Source organism: Octodon degus, unplaced genomic scaffold (genome assembly GCF_000260255.1).
Source record: "Octodon degus isolate 3935 unplaced genomic scaffold, OctDeg1.0 scaffold00098, whole genome shotgun sequence".
Classification (NCBI taxonomy): domain Eukaryota; kingdom Metazoa; phylum Chordata; class Mammalia; order Rodentia; family Octodontidae; genus Octodon; species Octodon degus.
Window position 1 is genome coordinate 2,923,442 of NW_004524674.1, and position 9,238 is coordinate 2,932,679.

General features: G+C 40.6%; 1 protein-coding gene across 1 annotated transcript in view; it reads left to right on the forward strand.

Moving 5' to 3' along the window:
* The window catches only part of LOC105743096 (NACHT, LRR and PYD domains-containing protein 1-like), a 32,703-nt gene extending 24,157 nt beyond the window's left edge, over window positions 1-8,546 (forward strand). The window contains exons 8-12 of the mRNA XM_023723412.1: window positions 783-1,045; window positions 1,514-1,639; window positions 5,324-5,465; window positions 6,438-6,482; window positions 6,883-8,546. Coding sequence (XP_023579180.1) covers window positions 783-1,045; window positions 1,514-1,639; window positions 5,324-5,465; window positions 6,438-6,482; window positions 6,883-7,217 — 911 coding nt within the window. The 3' untranslated portion in view covers window positions 7,218-8,546. The remainder of the gene's footprint in view (window positions 1-782; window positions 1,046-1,513; window positions 1,640-5,323; window positions 5,466-6,437; window positions 6,483-6,882) is intronic.
* Window positions 8,547-9,238: the final 692 nt, after the last annotated feature.

Here is a 9,238-nt window from a genome sequence, read left to right on the forward strand (position 1 = left end):
TCTCAGCTCATTTTATTTATTATTTTCTCAGTTACATTTTTCTCATTGCTGGGACAAAATACCCAACACCCAAAACTAAAGTAGTAAATGTTTATATAGCTCAGTTAGTGGAGATTTTATTCCATACTTGGGTGGGTCCAAAGCAAACTGGCACATGGCAGAGGGTGGACATTCATGGCAGTGGAAAACAGCAAAGAGCAAAAGGAGGAGCAGCAGCAACCAGCAAGCCTTTCTCCCCTCCTTATATTTTATGCAGATCACCCTCACCAGGGCATGTGTAGGACTCACATCCAAAATCCCCACATTGGATCATGAATTAATCACAAATTCTAGAAGCCACCCCAGTGACTGCATTTGGCTTAGGGGTAACAATTAGACACAAACCATAATAGCTATAATAAAATACTATACACAAAGTAGCCTATACATAAGTAATTTAGTTTTCATACTACTGCTGCCTCTAAAGTCCATGATCAAGGTGACTCTACATTCAACTTTTGGCAAGAACCCACTTCCTAGCAGATAATATCTTCTAGCTGTACCCTCCTAGGGAAGAAGAAGGTCTTTTGCATGCTTTCATAAGATTGTTTGGTTTCTTATTGGTTGCTTTCACCTGGTGGGAAGAATTCAATGTACAAATTTTGAAGGACATAAGTATTCACACCATTACCCTGGGTTCCCACAGGGATGTCTACAGACTAAGCCCTGAGGTTGTACTGCTCAGCCAAGCTTGACTCACTGAAAGCACTAAATTCATATCTCTCCTATCTGATTTTTCACAGGAGAACATGTGGACAGATCTCTGTTCCACGTGGCCCACTTTAAAGAGGAGGGGATGCTTATTCAGACGCCATCCAGAGTGGAGGCACATTACATAGTCCTGCAAAACCCCACCTTCTCTCCAGTGGGAGTTCTATTGAAAATAATTCCTGCTGCTCGGAGACTCATCCCCATCACCTGTACCACACTGCTGTACCATCACATCCATTCTGAGGAAGTCAAACTCCATCTCTACCTGGTCCCCAGCGACTGCACCATACGGCAGGTAACTCTATAAACCAGTACTTATGAAATGCATACAGGGAAGTATCTCAACAGATCCTCAACTGGAAATAAAATTTGGTAACCTCAATTTAGGTGTAATTTTATGTCCTGTGGTCATGCACAGAGCAACCATGTCACAACTCTGGCACACTGAACTGCACTCACTAGACAACCTTGTATAGCCTGTATCTAGAAGTTAAAAGGATGAGAGACTGCATGCCAAAAACTGTAGATTTCTAGCATTTTTTTTCTTTTCTTCCCTTCCAGTGAACCTGTTTCCACCCTGTACATAGCAGTGGGACATTTAGAAATTTTTATGTAGCCAAATAACGGGGGAAATGGGTGCAGAGGTGATGTAGCTCGCCTTCACCAACACAAACATTTTGACACATTGACGCATCAACAAAGCTTATCAGATCTGATTGCAAAGGCAATGCCTTCCTCAGTACATATTCTCTATGTCCCATAGGCCATAGATGATGAAGAAAATAGGTTCCAGTTCGAGCGAATACACAAGCCACCCCCAACAAGCGACCTTTATGTGGGATCCCGCTACATTGTGTCTGGCTCAGGAGAGCTGGAGATCGTACCCAAGGTGAGCAACAGTGTATCCAACCTAGCTTGAAGTCAGAAGGAATTCTTCAAAAAATTTTGGGGTCAGTTCTCAGTTGATTCTCAAGGGCTGGAAAAATTGGGGAGGTATAGAAAACAACTTGGATCAGAGTGAGCAGGAAAACTTCAAAGGTAGGAACAAAGGAAGTTAGAGAGAGGAAAGATTACATTAAGAATGAGAAAGAATAATGGGGAAGAACTGCAAAGCATTTGCTCTATAAGGTGTTAGTAACTTCCTGTTAAATTGCACAAAAACATACCTGTAGTGCAACACATTGGACTTTTAACACACATTACACCAAATGTTACACAATATGGAATCTTGGGTTGTCATGTTAGAAAGAAACTTGTGTAGAACTTAGGTTTTATTTGCATAACTTCAGGAAAGTTATAAGAAAATAGATTAGCTGTAGATTAGGTATTTTTAGAAATCAGGGATAACCAGGTATGGTGGTACATGCATGAAATTCCAGCGTTTAGTAGGATGAGGTAGGAGGACTAAGAGGAAGTCAAGGTCATTCTGTAAAATGAGGTCACCCTGAGGATATAGTGAGGTCAAGGCTTGCCTAATCTACATGATAAGACTGTATTTCAAAAAATCATGAATGGAGAATTAATAGTCAGAAAGACAACAGGGACAATTGTATGATTGTTGAGAAACCCAGAAAATCTTATCTCTAGGGAGAGTAGACTAAGCAGGCATAGAGCTATAATTTTTAAGATAAAACAGTTACTGTTTTAATTATATTTTTTATTTTTTATTTTTTTCCATAATTTTATTGACAGACAAATAGCAATGAGATGGTTTCAAATCAAAATGGTAGGATAGTTCCAACAAGTAACACATTGCATACTGTCTTCCTAGCGGTTATTTGCTGTACAAGATGCAGACATGATACCCTATTTACAAACACTATTACAACAATCCCTCTATTCATCAAGAGAATGTAACTATATATCTATCTTAATCATTTTGAATACACAGATACAAAATGGACATTCATTTATATATCCCCTTTTTTGTTTAGTTCCGTCATTTGAATATTATAGCTGTGTTAACTCAGCAAAATATTCTAAAAGAGTCCAATAATCCATAATAGTATTGGGTCTTCCACTTGACTGGCAGTGTCAGAAATTGTTGACCTGAGTCACCTACAGCTCAACATAACAGCATGGCTTTACTTCTTGTATTTCGTTTTTATACTTTTCTGCTCCATCCTTAAGACCAAGGTAAAGCAAGATCTATGCAACAAGAGTAAAACAGTTACTCTTTGAGACACCATGGTGGAATATGTGTAACATTTTGCAGATGCCTAATAGAGTGTCTGAAGTAGATGTCCTAGGCATGGTCCAGAAATTACAACAGGACTTAGCTGCACATCTCAGATCACTTTGTAATGGCCCTGATATCTACCGATGACATTCACTTCCATTTTGGGACACAAGAGCATAATTTTGTGTCTCTTTCAGTATTTCTCACTTTTGAAAGGGTCAAAAAGGATGAGCCACTGGGCATTAATCCACAATGTCTGAATGTCATCAAGGCTCATATTTGCTGCTCTGGATTAAAGAAGCACACATGAAGGGTAATATGTATTTTAACCATAATTAGATGAGTGTGAGATGAATGCTTCAGTCATCTGGCTGGGATAATGATAATGCAGCAGGATTGAAGGCTCAGGAAGGATGCACCAGACAATAATAACATAGGTGACTATAAAAACAAAATGACTATTACTAGAATTTGTAATAGGTCTGGAACAGAGGGCCAGACTTGAAAATGTACAATTCTGCTGGAAATTCTTAAGAAAGACTGATAGTCTACTTTTTCTCCTTTTAGTCACAAATGGCCACATTTTCATCAAGTAATAAGTACAAGAATAATATTGGGAAGAATGAAAATTCTGAGACAAAAATTTAGATTTTAATATGCAAGGGAGTTAGAGGATGATACATCTGACAGTCAGTTAGCCTCAGGGAAGTAGCTACAGTGAAGAGAGACTATACTAGAGAGTTTTCCTTTGCTTTAAATAGTAAAAGGAAAATAAACCAATAAGGAAAAGATGAGACCACATAATTGTGTTTCCAAAGATGTCAAGGGAGGAAGACAGATGGAAGTTAGTAGTAAAGCAACAGAATGGGAAAAGGTGATAAGGAATCAGAAAAAAATGACTTGTTATGACCCTCAGTCAGATGCTGCCACCCCTGAAGTATTCTCATGGTCTTTTTAAAGTCTCCAGATGGACCATATGTCCAGGAACCAAAAGGAGCTCATACTGATTTATTCCATTGAGAAACATGGATCAAAGAATAAATATTTTGGTATTTTTTGCCATATCAATTTCTAAAAAGCACCACAAAAAGATGGGATTATATTTTTTATAATTATTAACCCAATGGGGGGTATCTACCTCAGTAGAGGTAGTTGATTGGACCTCACAGATCTTAAGACAGCTCCTGCTGGAATTTTAATTCCTTGCAGATGAGAAATCTTTAAATAATTAAGAGTGAGTAAGCATACTGATAGCAAGTTCTGTGAAGCAAATAGAGCATCATGAGAGTGTCTCCAGATTCTACTGACTATGTAGTCAGTCATCATATTTCTGACAAGATGTCACCTGAATTGAGGCCTCACAGACCACACTGCCTCTGGCATGTGCAGGTCTGCAGCACAGTGTTTCAGGCAGAAGGATGTATGTAGTCATTGATGTGAGCACAAACTGAGCATCACCAGCTGACAAAAAAGAGTTCACTGTGGCAGAGACTGGCGTAGGCACCAAAAGATGGGGTTAATGCAGAATCTCTCTCTGCGTTCCCTCCAGCCAGTAGACTTTGAAGTGGAGTTTAAAATTTTTCCAAGATCACTGGCAAGCCCTTGTAGTACCTTTTATGTGGTAATACAAGACCTGACTTGCTTTCTTAAAGATGCCCCTAGCTATAGGACATGAATGGATGATAAGCATGCAAAAATGGAGATGGAGAGTAAATCCAAAGACTATTGCAGTACTACAGATGAAACTTCATGGTGGCATGACCAGGACACTAGAAATGAAAATGAAGAAAAACTGGTGGTTCCACAGCTGAAACAAAATGATTCTGAAAATCAAAAGGCATATTAGTCTGTGTAAGATGTCTTGAAGGCTATTGTAGAGACACTGGCACTTGGTGAATTGACTGAATATGGAGAGAGATAGGAGATAACATGGTACCTAAATTTGGAATCTGAGTGATCATTTAATAACTTTGAAGAAAATGGACAGGAACATGGTCAGAGAGAACTCTGTCTTGGATTTTATTTGGAAAAAGAGATAAATATAAATTTTCTGCTTATTGAAAAGAGGCTGAGCTTAAGAACCAGAAATATTGGGCTAGAGAAAAGAGAAACTGAATTCAAGATTGGGCATTGGAAGCCATGGGATACAGATGATGGAAAGAAAAACAGCACTGCTTTTAGGATAAACCTTGACATATCTCTGACGTACTCAATACATCATTATACTTTCAGTTCATTTGGAAATCTGAAGTTGGTCACCTGAAACATTCAGAGCCCAGATGAGTTTAAGCAGGCCCAAGAACATATTCATGGGGGTTGGGGAAAAGTACATCAGGAAGGCCTCACTTGAATATAAATGGCAACATCTCACATAGTGTCACTTTTGTTCTTCAGGAACTAGAGCTCTGCTATCGAAGCCCCAGACAACCTCAGCTCTTCTCTGAGATATATGTTGGATATTTTGGGTCTGGAATCCTGCTGGAAATGAGACACAAGAAAGATGAGACAGTTATATGGGAGGCCTTGTTGAAACCAGGTAAATCAAGGAGTTCGAGTCCAAAATTTGAATGCAAAATCCTCAGAACCTGTATAATGTAGGTGATTTCTGTGTGTGTGTGCACACATGCATGCGCACGTATGCACACACGCATGTTGTGTGTGTAATGAAACAATTTACTAATGATAAAAATATCTTTTCTCACTAGGTCTCTAATTACATTTCAGTCAGTATGGAATCAAAATCTTGTTTGTAAAATTATGCATAAAGACCACATGCTCACTACATCCAAATATATCTCATGGTGACAGTAACACCACCTGGGTGCTTGTTCCTTCTCTGGGTACTATGATTAGGGCACAGCAAATGTAATCTGCTCACATTTTCAGTCCTTGTTCACATCAGTGCTGTGAAACTTCCTTTCCTATGTGAAAAATTCCTTAACCAGCATATTTCTTGTTATCACCATTGTTGTTATCCTCATTGTTGCTATCTTTGATATTTTTATTAAAATTCACTTATTATTTCCCACATCCTAAGAGCTTCTCGATCTTGATTCTGACATCCAAATGCAGAATGTGCATAGTTGTTCTGTGAGGATAGAAGAACCAAAAAGGACAAAGTAGTCAGTTCTGCTTGGAATAAGATGTGGAATAATTTGAATTGTCTCACAAGAGATTTTGTTACTTTATCACCATGACTGAGTTCAGAACAAGGGAGAAAAATTGTGAGTCTCAGGAGCTGTGTGAGAAATTGTTAAGGCTTTCTTACATATTGGCCTTTATTTCTTGTTTGTGATCATAGGCTCTGTGCATCAATTTCCCCATGTACATATGTTATTTATCTAGATAAATTCTGAGTGGCTTCCAAACCAAATTACATAGCCTCATAGTTTGTTGCTTGTCCTCACATCTAAGAAAATCAGAAGTTGGGAGGAGTTTCAAGGCATGTCAGATATGCTTATAGCTATCACTCTTACTGATGTGTCTTTCTCTCTCTCTTTTCCTCCAGGAGACCTGAGACCTATAGCTTTTCTGTTGCCTCCACCTGTCAAAGGTCAGTAACAGTTGTCATAGTCACAGGTGACAGTGGCATTCCTGGGACATTCTGTCTAGTCCCAGAAGGAAGAAAAGAGACAGGAGGCTTACTCACTGCAAACCTCAAAGAGGTTGGGTTGGAGAAGTACATACTCAGTGACAAAATACTGAGCATCCTCATGGCCCTTACCCCCACCCACATGAAGCCAGCACCCCATACAATTTTTCAAGGTGCAACCATGGACCCCTCCCCTCAGCATCAGACTCTGCGCTACCATGAGTAAAATCATTAAGGCTTTCTTGGGGTTAAATATCTTTCCAGAGAGAATAGGAAGTCAAAGTTGCAGACGTGGTCAAGATAGAGATGCAGGGAGTCAGAGGTGGGGCCCATAATGGAAACCTTTCTTTGTTCATTGCAGCCTCACCTTCCACTCCAAATGCCCCAGGCTTACAGCACTTTGTGGACAAGCATCTGCATCAGCTGGTGACCCGAGTAACTTCTGTAGATGCTGTATTAGACAAGCTGTTGAGTGGACGAGTGGTGAGTGGTGAACAGTATGCCAGAGTGCGGGCTGAGGCCACCAAACCAGACCAGATGCGGAAGCTCTTCAGTTTCAGCCCATCTTGGAACTCAGTCTGCAAAGACAAACTTTATGAAGCCCTGATGGAGGTCCATCCTCATCTGATCATAGATCTCTGGCAAGGGGTAGCAGACAGTTGGGGAGCCTCTGACTCCTCAGAAGCTGGGGTGTGAGTATGTACCTTGCAGTTCTGTCTCTGTGTGACTTTCCTGAGGGCATCCATTTCTTCTCCTACAAAAGTTGCCATGTGAGTAACCAATAGCTTAAGTTAGAAGATGCCAGTGTGAAGAATATCCATCCATGCCCAGGATGCCTCACAGATAGTCAGTCAGTTTCCCTTGGCTTTCACAGGCCAGTAGGCCAGGTGTGACGACAGCATCTCTGAGAATATTCATCAGAACTGGATGAGACTCCTGCTGACCTACAGACCCTGGTGTCTGCCCATGGAACAACGCCAGAACCTTCCCACCTGATATAGATAAACACAGGAGTATGAATGCCTTGGGAGTGTTCATCTCTGCCCAGAGAACACTGTGAAAAGAACATATGTTCTTGGTTGTTGTAACTGGTTATAAATACAAATAACAATATATTTATTTGTTAGTTATTACATGCAATCAAAATCACATGTGGTCTTGGCTGAAAGCCTCTTAGAGGAGCAGCACTACATGTATTCTTTAAAGATTTCCTTTACTGCAATTAGTTAATGAAGAGTTCTGCTCATAGTATTCCCACACCCAGATTCCTATGTAAAATAAAACATTCCTGTTACTTTGTGTGGTAAAACACCCATCGGCATAGGTGCATGCTTGCGTTTGCTGCCACTATAAGCACAGGCTCAAAGACATTTGTTAAATACAGTGAATGGATTCTGAAATGATCATCTTTAAAAGTTGTGTTAAGACACCCCCCACCTCTGTCATGCCACATACTCCCTCTTGTTCTTGATATATGGCCCATCCACTATTTTATGTGCTTGGTCATTCTCTTTCTTCACCACTTTTCACCTGAACTATATTACTGCTGATACAAGTCTTCCAGATTTTGGTCTCCAGTATTTTTCCATGCTCCTTTAAGTTTGCTTACAGTCCTCAAGGAAAGTGCTACCATGAACCCCAGCCATAATCCCCAAGTCTCATTCTGCTCAGCACACTGGCTCTAGGGTTCCATCTAAGGAGTTCTGTAGCTGGGCATCTCACACCAGCCAGAACACCTAGGGATTGATCATGACACTGAGGTAAACACTCACTGGGCCTCTTACTCTGATTATACCTGCTGAGTGTTGTGTTCTCTATCATCCTGCACCAACAGTGAGGCTCAGTTTGTTCCTCCTGGGTGCAATGTAACAAAATAAGATCCTGTTTCACCTGGGCCAAAACCTCCAACCTCCATAGCATCCAGTGTTCTCTCTCAGTCTAGGGAAAAATCAGAGCCTACTGTTGATGGTGCAATAACACAGAAGGGACAAATTACTATGACCCAAGGGAAACAACAATGGTCTTCACTTCTGAGGCTCCCTAACTACTTTTGGCCTACTCATCAGAGTGGTCAGGAAAGAAGAAGTTAAATCAAGTTCCCCAGAACAACCTTTCCTCAAAGCACAGCTAGAAGACCACAGCCTCACCTCAAATGTCTTCTTCCAGAGCAAAAAACACTGTGAATGGTGCAGGAATGACTCGCCAAAGACAAAAACATTTCCTCTTTTTTTCCCAGAACCAGGGATGAACTCAGGCCCTTCTGCTTTGCAGGAAAGCACTTATTCTACTGAGGTATCTCCCCAGCCCCAAGCCAAAACATTTCAACACTCAAAGTGGTGTCACTGGCCTGGGGAGATAGCTCAGTGATCTAAGTACCCACCTGTCAAGTTTAAAGACCAAAGTTTGAACACAAGTAGCACATGCTGTGCCAGCCCTGACACCCTGAGCACACAGTGCAGGCCCCCAACCTGGGTGTGGTAGTGCACACATGTAATCCTAGCCCCTGAGGAACCTGAGAAAGGGGAAACACGGCAAGTCTGAACTACCCCTGGAAAGATCTTGTATTGAAATAATAAAATAAATAAAATAAATAAATAATTTAGTGAACAATTGTGTGCTGCTGAGTAGATAGCTCAGCAGCACAAGTATGTCTAGCAACTCAAGGGTCTTCAGTTCAATTCTCAGTATCAAAACAACAAAACAGTCACTGAGTAGCA